This window comes from Meles meles, chromosome 1, assembly GCF_922984935.1.
Source record: "Meles meles chromosome 1, mMelMel3.1 paternal haplotype, whole genome shotgun sequence".
NCBI classification, from domain to species: domain Eukaryota; kingdom Metazoa; phylum Chordata; class Mammalia; order Carnivora; family Mustelidae; genus Meles; species Meles meles.
Genome location: NC_060066.1, coordinates 213221989 through 213240776, shown reverse-complemented (window position 1 = coordinate 213240776; position 18788 = coordinate 213221989). Strand labels below are relative to the sequence as shown.

The 18788-nt window shown below is 59.3% G+C and overlaps 1 protein-coding gene across 9 annotated transcripts in view; it reads left to right on the top strand.

Moving 5' to 3' along the window:
* KCNAB2 (potassium voltage-gated channel subfamily A regulatory beta subunit 2) overlaps positions 1-18788 on the top strand; it is an 83257-nt gene that overhangs the window by 49986 nt on the left and 14483 nt on the right. For 7 of the 9 annotated variants that reach the window (XM_046013737.1, XM_046013721.1, XM_046013728.1 and 4 more), the window contains 4 exons: positions 6443-6486; positions 7318-7355; positions 14274-14353; positions 16861-16905. In XM_046013737.1, coding sequence (XP_045869693.1) covers positions 6443-6486; positions 7318-7355; positions 14274-14353; positions 16861-16905 — 207 coding nt within the window. Of the gene's footprint in view, positions 1-242; positions 477-6442; positions 6487-7317; positions 7356-14273; positions 14354-16860; positions 16906-18788 lie in introns of those variants that run through there. The other 2 variants (XM_046013682.1, XM_046013700.1) reach the window with 2 other exon arrangements.

Sequence of the window (18788 nt, the reverse complement as noted above, 5' to 3'; positions counted from 1 at the left end):
AGAGGAACTGGCTCCCCCCTCCCCACCTGGATTGCCGGGTGCCCTCCGATGAGGTCTTTGCCAGCAGGATTCTGGACATTTGATTCCCTTCCCTCGGACACCGCGCCAGGTTTTTCTGTCTTTGCTTTGGGAGATCCTCGCCCCTAAAGGAACGCCTCGCAGCTTCCTGGCTTTCTGAGATAAAGTCTTGTCCTGGGAGAAGGAGGGCTTCTGGAGGCCTGGAAAGACGGGGACGCGGCCCGGAGCGGGGCGCCCGGCATCGGCATGCAGGTGTCCTTCGTGTGCTCCGAGCACAGCCTCAAGGGCCGGGGCACTGACGAGCGGCTGGGCCGGCCGGCGGCCAGCAGCCCCAGCCTGGGCTCCCGTGGCCGCTTCCGCGCCGTGGCCATGGTGGCACGGAGCCTGGGACATCTGTCCACACAGAGCCTCCCGTGCGCCGGTGACGCCAGCGTGAAACAGCCGGGGATGAAATATAGGTACGGGGCCCCGGGGGGTTCAGGGGTTCAGGCTGCCCCCCATCACCCACCTCAGAGAGAGCCAGGAAAATCCACAAATCCGTGGTCAGATGTGGGCACTTGGCATCCTGCGAGGCCAGGCGGGGTGGGGGGCTCCTGGCGCTGCACGGACTGGGTGAGAAATACCATCAGGGCTCAGGCTCAGCCCCAAGTTTCTTTCTTCACCACTGCGGAGTGGGGGGGTGGTTGCAGGGGGACAGGAAGGTGCTTGATGGCTTCTCTTCCTTCTGCCCGTTCGTTTCCTTTGATGGGGGCTTGGGCGGGGGTGGGTATTGGTAACAATAACCAAGCCCCTCACGGAGGACCCTGGGATGCTTTCTCTTCCTGGGAACCCCCAGCGCTGGCCACAGGCCTCCTGACCCCCTTGCCCTCCCCAGGGCGCACAGGACCCCAGAAGATGCCCCGTGGGTGGTCTTTGCAGTGAGGGTATCACGACAGGCGTTGGTTTGATATTCAGGGAGCAGTGAGTGAACCATGTGATGAAATTAATTTTCCCTGCCAGACCTGAGCTAGACCCCCGGCCCGGGCTCCTCCTCGGGCAGGACTACGACTCCACAGGGCACAGAGCAGCATCGGGACGTCCCTGCTGGTGGCTGAGCCCCGGCTGTCCCGTGTGCCTCTGCCTGGGTTCTGTCCACCACCAGGCTCCAGGCTCCCTCGCCGCGGCTTGTGTGTGCAAGGGTGTCGGGGCAGGGACCGTCCTCCTGCTCCCCACGTGCACCCCTCGCCCCACCTTGGGCCTTGCTCAGACGTGCAGCAGGTGCCCCCGGCGGGAAGAGGACAATCCCGGCTTTGTACAAAAGACCCCTGGGGGCAGGGGCATAGGGCACCTGTCTTGGGGGGGTCTGGCCTTTCTCAGCCCTTCACCCTTTCCAGAAGGATGCTCCTGGGGAATGATGTTTTAGAGCAAACAGTACGTATCAGCTGGACCCGGAGAGTCACGCAGGCTCAGAGGGAGCCACGGAAGATTCTAGCTGTATCCGAGGACAGTGTCTGGGTTTCTAGCTGGTGGTGCAGCCAACTCGGGAAGTATTGAGAGGCTCACTCTGACACCCAGAGGTAGAGCTTATACCTCCCCAAACCGGTGCCCGAAGTCGGGCCACACGGGAAAGAACCGGGTGGAGTCCCGGGCCGCGTGGTGGGGAATTTGGGGAAAACTCTGAGTCCTTCTGCCTCTCTGCCCGTACCCCCTCCTTCCTTGGGTCCTCGGGGGCATTTGATTCTCTTGTATGAGCCTCTGGAGGAAAAGCTTGGGTTTGAGGACGCTCCAGAATGGACTTCTCTAGTCTAGAAGCCCTGCTAGCTTGTGTCTTTTGTTAAGTGGGGATCCAAAGCTAGGAGTAAACACTGTATTTCAGGTTAGATACCTGTTACCCGCTGCTATTTTTAAGTCAATCCCGGGATCGTTAACGGAGCTGACGTAAGTGAGGCCATTTCTAAAAAAACCTGAAGTGCCACGTAATGGAAAGTCCGGGTATTAACGTGATCTCCGGCCGAGGATCCTATGGCCTGTTAAGGAGTAAATCTTCAAGAGCCTGGGTGCTCGAGATAACAGTGTGCGCGTGTGTCTGTGTGTGTCTGCGTGTGTTTGCCCGTGGGCGCACGTGTGTGTGTTTGCACAAACGTGTGCGTGTGTGTGCACTTGTTTGTGTAAGAGGCCAGGAGGGTGAGACGAACGGTAAGGGGAGATGCTCCTTAGGCTGCGGGGTTTGCAGCGTGAGGAGCTGGGTTCAGATCCCAGCTCAGTGCTCCCTAACTGGGGGACCTATCTGTCCTTACGTGTGCCCTGCTGAGCTTTGCTCGACAGTGTGGGGGAGGAAGGCAGCTTCATACACCCGCAGGAAGTGTGGTTTCACAGAGGCTGAAGTGGGAGCCGGAATCCCAACCACTGGGTGCCCATGTGAGTACAGGCTGCCTGCCTTATAGCTGGGTGCCTGCCCCACGGGGTGCCTGCCCCACGGAGCTGCTCCATAGTGACCATCCCAGGGCCACAGCTAGGAGCCAGATGGGGACCGCAGGGGGCCTGATTGCTCGTTCCCCCCACTCTGACCGCCTCCTCAGGAAGCTGGCCAGGGGGCCTCCAGCCACACCCTTTGGTGCTAGGGGAACTAAAGGTGGGCGGCCAGAGTGCCACACTCTCGCTGGGGGGCCCGAGAGGGGCTCGCTCAGTATGGGAGAAGCGCAATGCCAAGTCCTGTGGATAAGGGGAGGGACCAGCATTCTGCCCCAAGGGCCTGGCGCCGATGAGAGGGCTTCTCGCCCCCCTCAGTTACCCAACAAACACCCCCGAGACCCTGCTGGCCGCTACCATCTGAGGCCAAAGACCTAGAAGCCCGGGCCTGTCCATAGAGAGCCTGGAGACTAGGAGCGGGACGGACCTGTCAACGGGTCATCACACCCCCATTTTATTTACTTTTTTTTTAAGATTATTTATTTATTTATTTGACAGACAGAGATCCCAAGCAGGCAGAGAGGCAGGCAGAGAGAGGGAAGCAGGCTCCCTGCTGAGCAGAGAGCCCGATGCGGGGCTCAATCCCAGGACCCTGGGATCATGACCTGAGCTGAAGGCAGAGGCTTAAGCCACCCAGGCGCCCCACACCCCCATTTGAGCGGCTGCCCCGCAAACACCCCAGCTCCCGCACTCGTCCCACCAGCTCATTAAGACCACGTTGCCCTGTCACCGGCTCAACGTGTCGTCCTCCACCACTTGGCTGAATGTAAAGGCCTTGGACTCTTCTTAAAGGGTCAGTAATTCCTGGGGTCTGCGGTGCAGATTCGGGGTGAGGGCACCTGGTGGCTAATATCCTGGCATCGGTGCTGTCCTCCGGCAGAGGTTAAACCCATGAGTCCCCGTTAGCATTTCTCCAGACCGCAGGAGAGACATGAGGCCAATCCGTGGAGGCCAGCATCACTTGGGTTAAGAGAGTCAGCCAACTACTCTGTCATTAGGTCAACCGAATTAGGGGAGAAAACTCTGTAGGAGACGATGTTCAGTGTTCGAGTCTCGGGAGTTTCAAGGGGCAGCGTGTCCCCAGCGCTGGTCCAGAAGAGGCGGACTTGGTGGCGCTCCCCACCCCCACTGAGCAGCCGTATTTATAAAGCATTTTGCCTGGAGATACCCTGTCCCTTCTCATTCCTTCTCCCGAGGACTGCCAGCGGATGGCAGGACTAATACTGTCATTTTATCGGGGAGACAACTTGAGCGGGGTAATTACAGCATCACGCGGTGCCCTAGTTTTGTTAAATTACTCCTGTGGGCAGTGGGCGGGGAGGCAGCTGGAGAGCTGAACGCCCTGGGTCCTGGCCCGTTCCGGTGGGCAAGGGGTGCCAGGCGCCCCTTCTAGCTACAGACCCAGGCGAGCTCAGTTCTGTCCTCTCATCTGTCTGTTGCTAAAGCCACTCATCCCCCCGAATACTCAGCACGTGCACGCATCTGGTTCCATGCTGGTGAAAGGGACTTTCAGGAAGATGTACCTAAAATGTCTTCTTTTTTTTTTTTTTAAGATTTTATTTATTTATTTGACAGACAGAGATCACAACTAGGCAGAGAGGCAGAGAGAGAGGAGGAAGCAGGCTCCCTGCTGAGCAGAGAGCCTGATGTGGGGCTCGATCCCAGGACCCTGGGATCATGACCTGAGCTGAAGGCAGAGGCTTTAACCCACTGAGCCACCCAGGTGCCCCAAAACGTAGCCTTCTGCAGAGCCTGGCCAGGAAACTCCTTCCCACGGTCACGAGTGGGAGTTTTGCCAAGTCGGGAGCTCAGCCTCCCTTCCAGCACCTGGAATTTACGGAGACCAACGGCCCGAGGCCCTGGGAGCGCCCGGGCATTGCACACAGGGGCCAGTGGTCTTCGTGTCCTGCACATTTCCAGGGAAGGGGGCCACAGCCTTTATGGGTTTCTCAAAGGGACTGTGACCCCAAGCAGTGAGGAACTACTGATCAGAAGCTTCAATCCCTTGTTCCTTCCAGGCTGCTTGCAAGCAAGGCTCTGATTTTCAGCCACAGCTACTTTCTAGCTAACGGGGGGACAATCACCTGCACCTTGAGCAGGCCTGGCCCGATGCACGATCTATACATGATACGGTGACGCCTTCCTTCCTTTTATAAAAAAACACAACTTTTTCATTCCGTTAATGTATAGACAACAGAACAAAATTTAAACTTAACTTTCTGCTTAGAAGCAACATCAACTCAAGCATGATTCGAAGTTCGTCAGAAAAGCTTTAGGTCCCGTCTTCGACTGCTCAGCCCTTACATTTCGTGCTTTAACTCTCTCACGGCAAACCGGAAGCCACATGAGGAATGTTCTGTGTTCCCACAGGCTGTTCTCACAGGTTGTGCACGCTTCCAACGTGGTAACTATCGCCTTCCTTTCCGGCAGCCGCAAACCCAAGTTGCTCTGGGTCGGATCATACGAGCCGTGGGCTGAGGGCACCATCAGATTATTTCGCTGATTTTTAGGGGAGAAGAACAGGGGAGGCTTCCGTTTTTTTAACTCAGTAGCTTTGCAAAGCTCTTTGATTTGTCTGTTGCTTCTCGCGTGCGGAAAAGGAAGGGTCAGCGTCCTGTGACAGCCGGCCACCTGTTACCTTGTTTCACCCTTGCGGCGGGCCCTGGGAGCCCGTTCTGCAGAGGGGTCCACTGAGGCAGCAGGTGCCCTCACGCACCCAGGGTTTCAGCTGTGGCTTCAGAGCCTCTGCTCGAGCAGCTGCCCTCCCTGACAGGTACCAGCAGCTGTTCTGAACTTGCGTGGGGAAAATCCCATCGCTCCCCGCAGGAACAGTGGGCTGGCAGCCGGGCCGGTTTCAATGGAAATTTGAGAAGAAACCTGGGTCTTCTAGAACTATTTTAAATTCGGCGACTCAAACCGTTTACAAGTTTGTTACGTCCCCTCCCCACCCCCTGTGACCGCCTGTGACATGGGCAGGGTCCTGGGGTCTGGGAAGCAGGAAACCGAGGCTTCAGAGGGTCCGAGGGGGCCGGGTTTGGGTAGAGAAACTGAGGACGCAGGGAAACGCTGAAGCCCTCGGGGAAGGAGGCTGGGGTTTACCCTCTGAGTCTGTCACAATTCTGACTTTCCACGGCCTGGCTGGGTGTTGCACCCCGGGCTGGTCCCAGGACCGGGATGCTGGCAGCGGGGGTGCCCCGAGGGGAGTGGACTCCCTCCCTGCTCGTGGACTTCATTCACCATGCGAGCAACTCACACCCTGCATCCGCCGTGAATGGGGAAAGGGGTGCGCCGTCATGGTGGGGAGCCCAGTGGACTCCTGGCCCCTCGGCTCCTGGGCAGGTCCAGTGTGCTCTTGTGTAAAATGGGAATGTGGGGGAAAGGAAGGGCCCTGACCCACGGAGCAGTGGGAGATGGCGGACGTGATGCTTGAAGACCTCCCGGCCTGCGGCTGCTCCCGCAGGCCCCCAGCCAGCCTGCACCGGGACAACCAGGCCAGGACAGGTGGCATCCCAGTCCTCAGCAGAGCACGGCCACCCTCCATGACCTCCTAAGGACATTAGTGATGGCTGCGGCCCCTTCACGTGGACCCTGAGATCTTCATCCGGCAGGTACCTCGGAGGCCCGTGATGACCGGGTGCCACAAGGCCTCAATCAGCCCATTCCCCTGATCTCTTTCGAGGTGGCTCTCCAGGCCCCACTGCGGTCACCAGCGTGGCCTGGTCGTGTGGCCATGCTCTGGCGTGGGTACGGCAGGCGGGGGGAACGGACAGTTGTGGCTCTTTATGCCTAAAGGCCGGTGAGCCACAGGCCTCTCTCCAGACGACCCCTTGCCTTCAGAGTCTCCAAAGATACATTGACTGGAGTGGGGGGTTCAAGCTGGGGGTTGGGCTTTGGAAACAGCAGAGGGGGCGGGGCTGCGCTTGGCTGGCAGGTCCTGTCCCTGTCCCTGAGAACTCACACCAAGTTTGTTTTCCAGGAACTTGGGCAAGTCGGGCCTGCGGGTCTCCTGCCTGGGGCTCGGTGAGTGTGGGGGCTCCCTTGGTCGGGTGCCATCCAGGGAGGCCGGGGCTTTGGGAGGGCTGGAGGGGCCAGCCCTGGGGGAGGGGTGGGAGCTAGGATTAGGGGGATGGTGGGGCTCAGTTGCCACAGCAACCAGGAAGTGGGGGGGGTGCCTCAGGAGAGGGACAGAAGAAGCGAGGGGAGTACCAGGGGCCTTGTGCACGCACAGACCCGTGCCTCACACCAGAAAATCAGAGAAGGCCCCTGGCCCCGGGTGTGTCCGGAGAGCATCTTCTCTCCTTACGAGACTGAGTCCTCATAGAGGGCAGATGGATTGTGTCCTTTTATCTAGGCTTTCCCCAGCTGTGAGCTCTGTTCCCAGCATACACTGTCTCTCCCCCTCCCTGGTACCCACAGTATGCTCCTGACACTCCCCTGAACACACACGCTCGCACGCACGCACACACATGTGCCGCCCAGCAAGCGCGTGGGCGTGGCTGTCAGACTGGCCCGTTTTCAGGGAGGCATCCCTCGTCCTGCTCCCAGGGGCAGGTCACCAGAGTAGGAGCCCATCGGCTTGAGCCTCAACCAGCATTTCAAAGACCTGCAGTCCTCTGCCTGCTCCGGGCACTTCCTGTCCCCCGGTTTGGTGTCCCCAAGAGAGGGAGACTTGCCCTGAAGGCCTAGTGTCCCCACATGCTGAGGACGTGCGCACTGCAGAGCAAGTGGCATGGTGTCCTGTGGCTGTCCCCCAGGCCCTGCAGCCTGAGGGCAGAGCACCCTGGGTATGGGGGCGGGGTGGCAAGCTCCCTGGAGAGGGTCTCTGACTTGAGCCCATGTGTCTCCTTCCAGGAACATGGGTGACCTTCGGAGGCCAGATCACCGATGAGGTAAGACGGGGCTCCCGCAGGCCGCAGGTCACAGCAGAGGCTGGCCACGGTGGGCACCTGGTTGAGTCTGCCGCATGAACCACCAGGCCAGCGTTCACAGCGGCCACCGCAGCCTCCCTCGTGCCACGGCTCAAGGGTGCCGTGGCCCTCTGGGGCAGCAGGAAGGGTGAGGGGAGCCACGGTAGTGTTAAAAGATGCCAAATCCGGTGCCTGCCTTCGCAGCTGGGTGCCTTGGGGCGTCTGTGATCCCCAAAAGGCCCGGAACTCGGGTTCCTCACCTGCATAGCACCCAGCCCTCCACTAGCCAGGCAAGTCCAGGGGCCCATCTTCTCCCGAGTACACAGCTGCGCGTCTTAGCTGCTCGGGCAGAGTACCCCACGCGACCTGCAACTTCAGCCTGCATCTGCTGGGGTCATTTAGAACACCCAGCCCCTGCCACCCCCCTCCCTCGCTGTCGTTTCTAGCTGTCGTTCAGCCTGTGCTCGCCAGCCCGGTGCGCTCGCTGGGGCTCCTCTCTGCTCGCCGTGAGCAGGTGCCCCCAGCGTCTGTCGGGGAAGGGCCTGCGCACCCCCAGGCTGGGTGCACTTCTGGGCAGCAGAGTGATTCTCTGGGAAGGGAAGGCAGTGACGTCTGCTCCGAGAGCCCTGGACATCTGCCCGCGGAGCTGTCCTCACGTCTGCCCTGCTTACTCTCGGGAAGGTTGCATTTAAAAATTAATAAGTTTGCTCATCTGAGACCTCGTTCGCTGTGATTGCCCAGTCAAGTTTCCAAAGGAAAAGCTTTGCTTCTGTCAAAATCTAAATGTATTTCATTTGCGCTTTTATCCCTCTTTCCTTTCATGACGGCAGCCGGCTGTAGAGCGAGCGCCTTGCCCTTGTTTTGAGGCTCTAGCTCTGGACGGTCTCAGGGGAAAGGAGATTTTGAGGTTCAGGAAATTGCTTTGCCTTTAGCCACCGGGTTGGTGGCAAGCACTTAGCATAGAAGGTCGGAGCCCCGGAGCCCGTGTGGTTCACCCAAAATCACTATGTCTGACTCGTCTCTTCCCCTTTAGCTGGGGGGGGGGGGTTGTGACTTCATCTCCAAATGGCATTCACTACCCCATGCGCGATGTCCTTGTGAGAAAGACCCAGATAAGTGGCTGGGTGGTAAGCGTGCAGCTTAGGCGATTTTTGTCACCAACGGATGCCTTGCACCCGGAGAGTATTGATGAATGACCCAGTGGCCGCCGTGCTGGCTCCGGCCTCTGCCACGTCTCCATCACATAGACAGTGACTCGTATGAAGATACTAGAAGTCGTTTCTTGATGACACAAGGCTGGGAGGACAACAGCTACAATACATGACAGATTTGGGGTTCTCAGAGGTCCTGGCAGGTGAAAAGGATTGAGCGAAGGAGCAAGCAGAATTTTCACATTAAATCCTACAGTTAGTGTCCAAAAAAATCAATACGTCAGGGAGGAGGGGTCCGCCTTGCCACGGTTCAGATGAAGAATGGCCACGTCTTTTTCTTTAGCTGGCTGCCTGCCTAGTCCGAGCCAGCGGGGTCGGAACCACAGGGAATCGAGGGCCATCCTGAGCTACAGAGGAACATGTGTGCTGACCTACACTGGGGAGACCACGAGCCCCCCGGGGGTCCCCGACGGGTGTGCCATCGGGAGCACCGTGTTCCTTGCTAAGCCCGTGTCCAGAGGAAGGTGGGTGGCCTGCTAAGGAACCCAGAAACACAGTCCTGGTTTTAGAGCAAGACACCGTGATGCCAGGGAGACGCAGAAATAAGGACTGGGTAGAGTTCATGTGGCAAAGGGGGGTCCCGTGGCAGGACCCTGCAGATGTCCGTGAGCAGCCAACCCACAGGCCAAATCTGGCCCCAGGCCTAGTTCTTTTCTTTTTTGTTTTTTACTTTTAATCAAATATCTGAGACATAAAATTGGCTATTTTCACCATTTTCATTGTGGTTAAAATATGCAAACGTAAAATTTGCCATATTAGCCATTTTGAAGTGTACAGTTCTGTGGTATTAAGTACATTCTCTTCGCTGGGCAACCATCACCATGGTCTGCCTCTTTCATCTCCGCAAACGAAACTGTAGCCGTGAAGGAAGAGCTCTCCAGCCCCTGGTAATCTCTGCTCTACTCTCTGCCTCTATGAGTTCCACAACCCGTTTTTCACAAATAAAGTTTTATTGGCAGGCAGCCATGCCCATTCATTTGCATACGGTCTGGGGCCACTTTTCCCGTTACGAGTTGCCGCAGAGACTGTCCGGCCTGCAGAGATGAAAGCGTGTTCTCTTGGGTCCTTTACAGAGAAAGTCTGCTGTTGCTTGTCCTCTGTCTGCAAATGTCTGTGGGGCTGTGGCCTTAGGGACGGAGTCCTTGGGGGCCGGGCAGAGCCGAGCCAGCCCTCAGAGGAAGCAGACGGTGTTAGCAAACGTCTAATTATGTAGCCAAGGGTGGGAGCTGGCCTGGTCAGAGTCAGGTTTCTAAGTTCTCGTCCAGTACCCTTTCTGTGACCTCACATGGCAGCTCAAGGAAAAAACTCCTCCTCGGACCGTGTGCTCAGAACAGCCTGGGCATCGGAAATCTAACAAGGGTGTTAGTTACAAACTTTACATTTACTGGGACACTCGACCCTGCATCAACCCAGGGAGGCAGATGCCGTTACCCTATTTGGAGGAATTAGAGCCCCAGAGATGAAGCAGGTGCTCGCGGTCTTACCTGGAGACTCGTGATCGGGAAATGGTACCCGGCGCCTGCCTCAGAGCCCATGGCCAGCTCCCAGCTCGGGGGTGGGATGGCTTCCCCTGGCCCCCAAGTAGGGACGGCGGGGAAGAGGCTCGCATGTCCCCTGAAGTCGCTCCTGCCTTTAGTTTCGGGAACTCTGACTCTGACGTTGGAAAAATCCGGACACTCTCGATATAAAGGCTCCGTCCCGTAAAGTAAGACTCACCCACAAAGCGTAAGTCTTTGGGACTCACGTCTTACAGAATGACATGGGGACAGACCCAGGAGCCAGCGTGTCGCAAACCTCACCAACACTGGTCTGTATGTGAGAGCCACAGTCTTACAGGGAAAAAGCATATATTCACGTAGGAAAATCTGCAAGAGAGGGCACCTGGGCGTTGCAGTCAGTTGAGCATCCGGCCCTTGATCTGGGCCAGTCACAATCTCAGGGTCGAGAGATCCGCATCAGGCTCCATGCTCAGCCAAGAGTCTGCTTGAGAGTCTCTCTCTCCCTCTGCCCCCACTCACGCACGTGTGTGCGCACACTCTCTCCACGCCCTGCCTCTAAAATAAATAAATAAACCTTTAAAGAAGAGCGTGGAAGAGGAATGATACCAAAATCAGAGCAGAACAGTAAAACAAAAACACAGCCTGGAAAATTCCCTCCCCTCACTCTCTTTTCTCACTGGCCTGGTGTCGTTGGGGTCATGTTTCCATCTTTCTGGCTAAGCGACAGGTGAGATGGGATGGTTATCCTCTGCGCCCAGCCTGCTGATCTTTCCCGCCTGGCCGGCCTCGTAGGGTCAGCCGGTAGAGTCAGCCAAGGACAGTGTCCGCTCAGCTCACACCTGCTCAGCCCCTGCGAAGCGCCAGTCCCTGCCGCGGGCTGCTGTCTCTCTGGAGGGGGGGACAGACAGGAAACACGTCTTACCTCCGAGGGCTAGAAGTGTCCGGTGGCTGCATTAGCAAACGACTACCATCTGTGTGCTTTTAGAACGAGAGACATTTATTTTCTCATAGGCCTGGAGGTCAGAAGTCCAAAGTCAGGACCACAGAGCTGAAATCAAGGTGTCAGTAGGGTCGCACTCCCAGGGGAGCCTCTGGGGGAGGAGACGGGCTTCCTCCGCGCCGCTCCAGCTTCTGGTGGCCACCTCGTTCTCCAGTGTCCGCCTCCCTCCTCTAAGGACACCGTGGTGGCGTCCAGGGCCCACCTGATAATCCAGGATTGTCTCCCACCTCAAGACCCTTCATGCAGTGTCATCCACAAAGACCCTTTTTCTACCCAAGAGACCGCTCACAGGTTCCAGGAGCCCTTTAATCAAACACAGAGAACACGGGCACAGAGAAAGGAGGCCTGGGGTGCAGACTCCCGTTCATGCAGGACGGTCAGGGAAGGGGGAGACAAGAGTGAGCACGTGATGACTCAGAGAGAGAGCGTTCCAGGCCAGAGGAGGAGGCCGCAGGCGGAGCCCCAGGTTGAGAGAAGGGGGCAGAGGTGGAGCAGATCTGGTGGGGACCTTGGCTTTGATCGCCTGTGACCTGGAAGTCACAGAGGAAATTTGACCTGACTTCAGCCAAAAGGCTCACTCAGGCTGCTCCGCTGAGGACGGCAGCCCCCCCAAGGTTGGGGGAGGTCTCCTCGGATTGGAACGAATGTGCAAATCCCCTGGAAGGCCAGTTAACACGTAGGTTCTGCTGGGCCAGGCCTGGGGCAGAGCCGGGGACCCGGCATGGCTGGTGCTGGTCCGCGGATTGGCTCCGTGCAGGGTGCTGGGGGCAAGGACAGAAGCAGAGAGAGGGGCTGCCACAGAAACGCCGCCGAGGGCACTCTGGCTCGGACCACTTGGTGGGGGGCGGGAGGGTCCGACTCCGGGTCAGCTTCCGGGAGGAGCTGGCAGGACTGGCCGAAGGTGCCGCTGCTGGAGTAGGAGAAAGACGAGTGAAGGAGGGTGCCCGGGTGCTGGAGCGGAGCCCAGGACCGGCGAGCACGGCACGCTGCCCTCCTCCGCACGCCCCAGCCTCCCTGCCTGCAACTCCCGCTCCTCCCCCTGCCCCCCCTTCCTGCCGGACAGACCCCTGCCCACCCTCCAGACCCAGCCCCGGAAACGCTCGCACACCCTCCAACATGCAGGAACCCTGAAGGCACCCCATTCAGCTCAGCAAGTCCCCCGTCACAGAAAGACACTGGACGACGCCCCCCAGGCCTTCTAGAAGCAGATGGGCGGGCGCCGGGGGCTGGGGGAGGGAAGAGTGGAAAGTTAGTGTCTCAAGCTTCTGTCTGGGGAGGTGGGGGCGTTCTGGAGGCCAGCGCGGGTGGGGGCTGCCCAGCATATGCCTGTCCTTCGTGCCGCAGAAGGGCACACATGAAAATGGTTAGAAGGTCGATTTTACGTACGCATGCCTTACCGCAATTTTTAAATTGTATATAATTTTTTTAAAAAGAACGAAGAGGATCTCTGTGAACTGACGTGGGTTGGTTTCCAAGATATAGTGGAAGTGGAAAGAGCAAAGCTCAAAACACCTGTAGCGCGCTGTTCTCCGGGTGAGCAAGGCGGGCGCTGGGGGAGAGAGGCAGGGTCTGAACTGTGAGGCTGAAAGCCGTGGTGCTGAGTCACCTCTGCTCAGAACCCTCCCCAGGAGGCAGTGGGCACCCCTACGTCGTCTGTATACCCCGGCTAGGGCCTCAGCAGGGGGTGCTCTCCGGGCAGAGGTCGGGGGCTTGGTGGGACACATCCCTAAAAAGTCAGGTTGAAGATAGAGATGACCCGGCGAAGGATGCTGGTGTGCCTAGAGGTTTGGAGGGGAAGAAAGGGGCCCCGGGATGCAGAGAGATGTAGGGGAAGCGGGGGGAGCCGGCTCCCTGGAGGATCATGGTTGTATCTGATACATGATTACACTCGGAGGACGGTCATGGTTGCATCTGATACATGATTACACTTGAGCGCCGCCGGAGCCAGCCAGTCCTGTGGATCCAGAAAATTCCTCCACCAATGGCCTTTCTTCCCCCGCAGGGCTTTGTGACTCAAATGACAGCCACTAACTAATGGGGGTGCACCCTGGCCTGCTCAGTATCAGAAATCATTGCCAGCATTTGAAAAATCGGGAGATTTTTACCACCCCAAACACCCTGGTCTCTAGCTTCTCTTGAAAAATCACAAGATGTAGCCACACTGCGCCGCCTTCCCAGGGGCCACCAGTGAGCATCCGTCCCCCCCCACCCCAGTGTCCCCACAGGCCAGCAGCCTCGCTCTCCATGCCTGCCTGGCCCAGGGGCCTTCTGAGTTTGGTATGGAGAGAACTCCCACGAAGCCGAACAGGGCTGGTTTTTTGTCCCACCGTTTCTGAGGGTTGTTCAGTGTGACTCACCCGACCGCGGGTAGCCGGGGAGGGAGGCCTGGCGCTCTGAGCTGAGCTTTGAGAAGCGGTGGGGGCAGTTTGCATCTGTGACTCAAAGGGGCAGCGTCCAGAGGACAAGCAGAGATCGCTGCCGCATCCTGGAGGGGCTGTTTGTGGCGGGGGCGCTTGCCCACCCCCTGCCCCCAGCGGCTCGAGCCTCACCCCCACCACCAGGGCGTCAGTGCTGGTGCTGGTGGGGCACAAACGCATCTGGGGAACAGCCTAAGGAGCCAACTCTGGAGGCAGGCGCGTGCCCCTCGGGCATCGGGCGTCAGCCTCTGCCTGCCTGCCTGCTGGAGACGGGCCAGCCAGCGGAGGCCGGAGTGCTCACTGAGCACGGTAGTTTCTCCATCTGCAAACAATAATCCTATCGTCCTGGTATGGCTGCTGGGAAGGAATGGGGGGGGGGACAAAAAGCCAGAAGACACCCTCCAGCCGTAGCTTTAAGAAGGGATTCGTTCTGCCAGGATCCGTGGCACCTCTGTTGGGGGCTGTGTTCAATCCATATAGGGGCTAAGCTTTGTGATGAGCCAAGAGATGGGGTCCCTGCTCGCAGGAAACTCAGAGCCCAGGGGCTGTATCTTCATTCATTTTGTCTTCTTTCCTCCTGTGGGTCCGCTCCTGAGGGCTGCCTCCATGCCTGACCCATGGCAGGAGAGGACGAGGGGAGCCCCGGAGGGCACGGCCTAGATACACAGGAGGAACCCCAGGCCACGAGATTATGCCCTGGAGCTCCCCCGCCCCCACGCCCTCGGCCTGGCGGGGCTGTGCTGCCCACAGCGGCTCTGGTTTTCTCGTTTCAGATGGCAGAGCAGCTCATGACCTTGGCCTATGACAACGGCATCAACCTCTTCGATACCGCAGAAGTCTACGCAGCTGGCAAGTACGTGTCTTGTCTCGTGGGGACGATGTGGTGCGGGCCACAGCTTCCCTGGGAAGAGCCAGTGCTCTCGTCCTTGGTCCCAAGCGCCCACAAACGTGCCTCTCACTCTGCCTGCTTTTTTAAACTCGGAATGGCCTTAGAAGGTGTTGTTTTCCTGGGGCCAAAATTGCAGGACGCTTGGACACTGGCCACTCGCTAAACTCCCCATGTGTCCGAGCCCCGAGATGACCACAGTCCCTCTGGTGCCTCAGATGCCGGGCTGGGCAAGAGCCAGATCGGGCTGCGGTCCCGGGCTCTCCTGCAGCCAGCCCCACGAGTCTGACATACTCATGTGTTAATGGTACCGTGAGGCCTCTCGAGCTGCGGAGAGCAGAGTCTGGCCAACCAACCTAGCCCTGCAGGAAGCACTCCCATCTTGGCAGTGAACTTCCCTCCTCAATTATGTAAAAGCCCTCTTCAGCCAAGGCTGCTGGCTCCAGTTTTAAAGACTAGCGGTAATCAAATCATCCACTCTCCTGCATTGGGTTTCCAAAAGTCAGCTTTTGTTTGTGAAGTCATTTGTTGGCTCTCTGTTCATCTCCCTCCGGCCCCTCCTGCCTGGGCCGAGCCAAGGTCCCATCAGCTGGCTTGGCTGCAGCCCGGCTGGATGTGCACGGTGGCCCCGGGCTAGCAAGCACCTGCCCCGAAGGCTCTGGGTTTTTACCTGCAGCCTGTGAAGGGGCCCAGAGCCCTGAGAATGGAAAGCCAGCTGGACCTTCTCTCCAGTCCCAACCCAGGGTCTGAGGACCTAACGGCTCTGGGGACCTCCCCTGGGAGCCCCCAAGATCTCCTCCAGCCCCCGCCGGCAGCCCTCAGCCCCTCCGATGCGCCAGCCCCTCCCCAGGGCTCCATCCTGGCAGCCTCTTCCCATGGAAGTGAAATGCTTTCCAGACAGATGAACTGAAGCCAGAGGATCAGAGGTAGAAAAGCCCCGTGCACATGCCAAGCACACAGGCGCTCCCCGGGCTCTGCACCCCAGCCCGTGCCCCGGCGCTGCTGCCCGTGAGAGCAGCGGGAAGCCGCTCCGTGCCACCGCCTCCGGCCCCCAAGGGCCCAGCGCATGCGCACCGACCCCACACACTCCACACTCTCTGTGTCCCCGTCGTCCCTGCCCCCTGATTAACTGGACATCCAGGGCTGGCTTCTCAGCAATAGGCAGCCTCGGGGCACCCGCCGCCGAGGACTCCGAGAGCGGCTTCCCGTGGGGTGGTGTTGCCCCGGGGGCCCACGGCCCTCATCCCGCCCTCCACTCCTTCTGGGGCCCCAGCGGCTCCTTCTCAGGCCAGCCCCAGCCCCGCCTCGGTGCCAGCAGTCACCCACGGAGGAGGCTGGGCACTGTGCCCCAAGGGACGGGCAGGAAGGCTCTGGGCAGGGGGCTGTTGGGCAGCTCCAGGGCCGGTGGGCCAGGCGCTGTGTCTCTTGCTCCCCCAAGTGCCAAGTGCACGTTCTGCTGAGCTCCCGCTGCTGACGCTATTGCTAATCCGGGCACTTAGCAGAGAGCCACGGGATTCCTGTGCCCCCTCCTCCCCCCGGCAGACGTCAGGGCCACGAATTCATAGCCACAAGCCGCGGGCTGTGGTTAGCTGCTGGCCTACGGCTCCCATCTCCCCCCAGGACCACCACTGGCTTTTCTCCCTTCCTCCTTTTCTGATCTGTTTGTCCCACAAACGAGGGACCGAGGAATCAAAGGAAGAGGCCCAGGGCTGAGTGCATTTCTGTACATCTTGACCACAGATGAAGAGCGTTCACAGCGCATGCCGAACAGCTTGCAAATTAGAGCCCATTAGTCCTGAGCGCATGACTCCGGCGCTTTCATAATTGGAATGTAGCGCTGGGTATGGATCGTTCTCCGTCTGTTGTTTTTGCTCAGAAACATTTTGCTACAAGCAGAAAGTTCTTCAGAGTTAATCCAGCCCCGCAGCGCCAAGCAGGGCTGGGGCAGCCCGCCCGTGACCCCCCGAGCCAGAGCCTGGGGCAGGGCCAGAGCGACTCCAGAAAGAACGGAGAGCAGGCAGCATGGCATCTGTCCCTCTGTTGTCCAAAAGCAAGAAACGAGAGAGACGCACGTGCCCACACACGTGAATGCGCACACACACACACGCACACACGCGCCTGCAGGAAATTCAGCCCCTGGCCCCAAACACGTGGGAATGGGATGGCACTGCCCTTGATAAGCAGGACATCAGCTCCTTCCTTCTCTGTGAGAGCGGGAGCGACTTCTGCTCAGACAGGCGCCCCAAGGGTCACCGCCCGCGGCCACCTTCATGGGGAACGACAGCCTCCAGCAGGCTCTCTCCTCTTTCTGGAGTGAACTGCCCAAGCCAAGACGAGCCTTGTTAGCAGCCTGGCCCTCTGGCCTCCGTAGCATCATCACGGAGGGGACCACGTGGCCAGTTGTCACGGTGGGGCGAGGTTGAATGTGTCTGTCACGCTCTAATGAAATCCCCACGTCTCGGTCTTTTTTGCAGGGCTGAGGTGGTATTAGGAAACATCATCAAGAAGAAGGGATGGAGGTACTTACCCTGTTCTGTCTGGGTCGGTGTCCGGGGTGCACACCGGGAAAAGCCCAAAGGAGGCCGGGGGGCGGGAAGGGGGCACAGCGAGGGGCAGGAGCACACCGGGTCCTGGGCCAGCATTGGCTCGGGTCCTGCTGCCCTTCTTGCCTCTTTGGCACCAGAGGGCTCAGGGCTGCCCTTGGTGACCCTTGGGCAGCCGGCCAGTCCTTCTAAAACCTGGAAGTGTCAGGATTTTTCTCCAGGAAGGGGAGAATGTTCCAGAAAGGAGGCAGCCCTGTGCTCCCTCCGCAGGGAGAGCGTATTCGCGCTGTGTGGGGGTGTGGTGAGGTGGGAAGCTTCTGCCGGCTCCGTCAGGGGGTGCCGCACTGAGTTCTGCAAGACCAGAGGAGTCTGTGCTGGAGAGGGAAGTCGAGCAGAGGCCCTTGTGCCCTGCCCTGCTCTGCCCGCTCCGCCTCTGCCCTCCACCTCTGGTCCAGCGGGGATCCAGAGGGCCAGGGTCCCAGGTCGCACACTGACATGTGTTCGGCCAAAAGAGATGAGGACTTCCCGGGTGGCCTGGGGGAAGCAGAGGGTACAGCTGCTGAAGAGAGGGACAGTCCTTCTCTGGGCTTGGAATCTACCCATTCTCACTGTCCCTGCCTGGAGAGGGACCACGTCTGAGCTCTCTGGCAGGGCTGTCCTAGGGCTCGGGGACCCGAGTCTGTAAGACACCAGCTCGAGGCTGGACATCACACTCACCTGGAGAGGGGCAGCCCCCGACTGGTCACCACAGCCCCCCACCAGGTCCCCCCACCGTCCCCCAAGCAGCTCAGAAGCCGGAGGTCCCTGGTCAGGCAGGATCTCCACCCTCCTTGGGACAGACTGGGCTGGGCACCCGCCTGCACTTTGGGACCCCCTGGGGGCAACAGCGGCGTCGTAAAGCTGGGCCCGTCCCCCACCTCTCAGCCCCTGGGCACAGATGACTGACACCCCTCTTCTTGCCCCAGCAAAGTACTTTGTTTCTTCTCGGCTCTAATTCATCACAAAACAAATTCCTCCTGACTCCCTGACTAAAGGAAATGGCACACGTTACCGAATGCCCCGCCTGTGTCTTCGGGCAGCGCACAGGGAGACGCACGTCAGGTCCCTTTGGGGGGCGCACAGGGAGACGCACGTCAGGTCCCAAGCCCCCCCCCCACCGCCTGCAGTTGCGGCTCAAGGGGAGCACAGCTTCAGAGCAGCCCCCTGCCCCCGCGGGAGGAAAGCACATTGGCACCCCCTCTTTGGGAAGGATCTCGACCACCTGGGACCGGGAGGGGCCATCATCGTAATGATGATTACGGCCACCCATTGCACCAGGACCAGACAGGTGTCACCACTCGGCTCCCGTGGGTTTCCTGCAGGAGACCTGAATCCATTCTTTCCCTCCGGGCTTTCCATCACCCAAACCCCGACTCCCTCTCACCCAGGATCCTGCCCCACCCAGCGGTCCTTCCCTCAGTGCCCCCCCTCCAAGGCTGGGTCACACAGCACTTTCTGGAAGCCTGTCTTTGACCTGTGGGGGGACAACCAGACTGCTGGGGCCCCTCACCGCCTCCTTCCATCCTCACCAGAGTTCCTCTGTCCGTCTGTCCGTCCGTCTGTCCGCAGCAGCCCCTCCCCCTGACCTCCTGGCAGTGCGCTCCTGCACCTGCTTCCTCTCAGACAAAACCCACTGGAGCTGGGGCTAGGGCGGCGGGGGCTTCCGTCCCCCAGGCCAGGTCCGTCTGCACCTCCCCTGGTGCATCTCCCGCTGGGGCGCCCCTGCCCCCAATGCCACCCTCTCCGGGCCCCCACTGCCAGACTCTGGGTTCCACGGTGAGTTAGTTGCATCCGTGGCTTGTCTCGGGGCTCGACGGGCA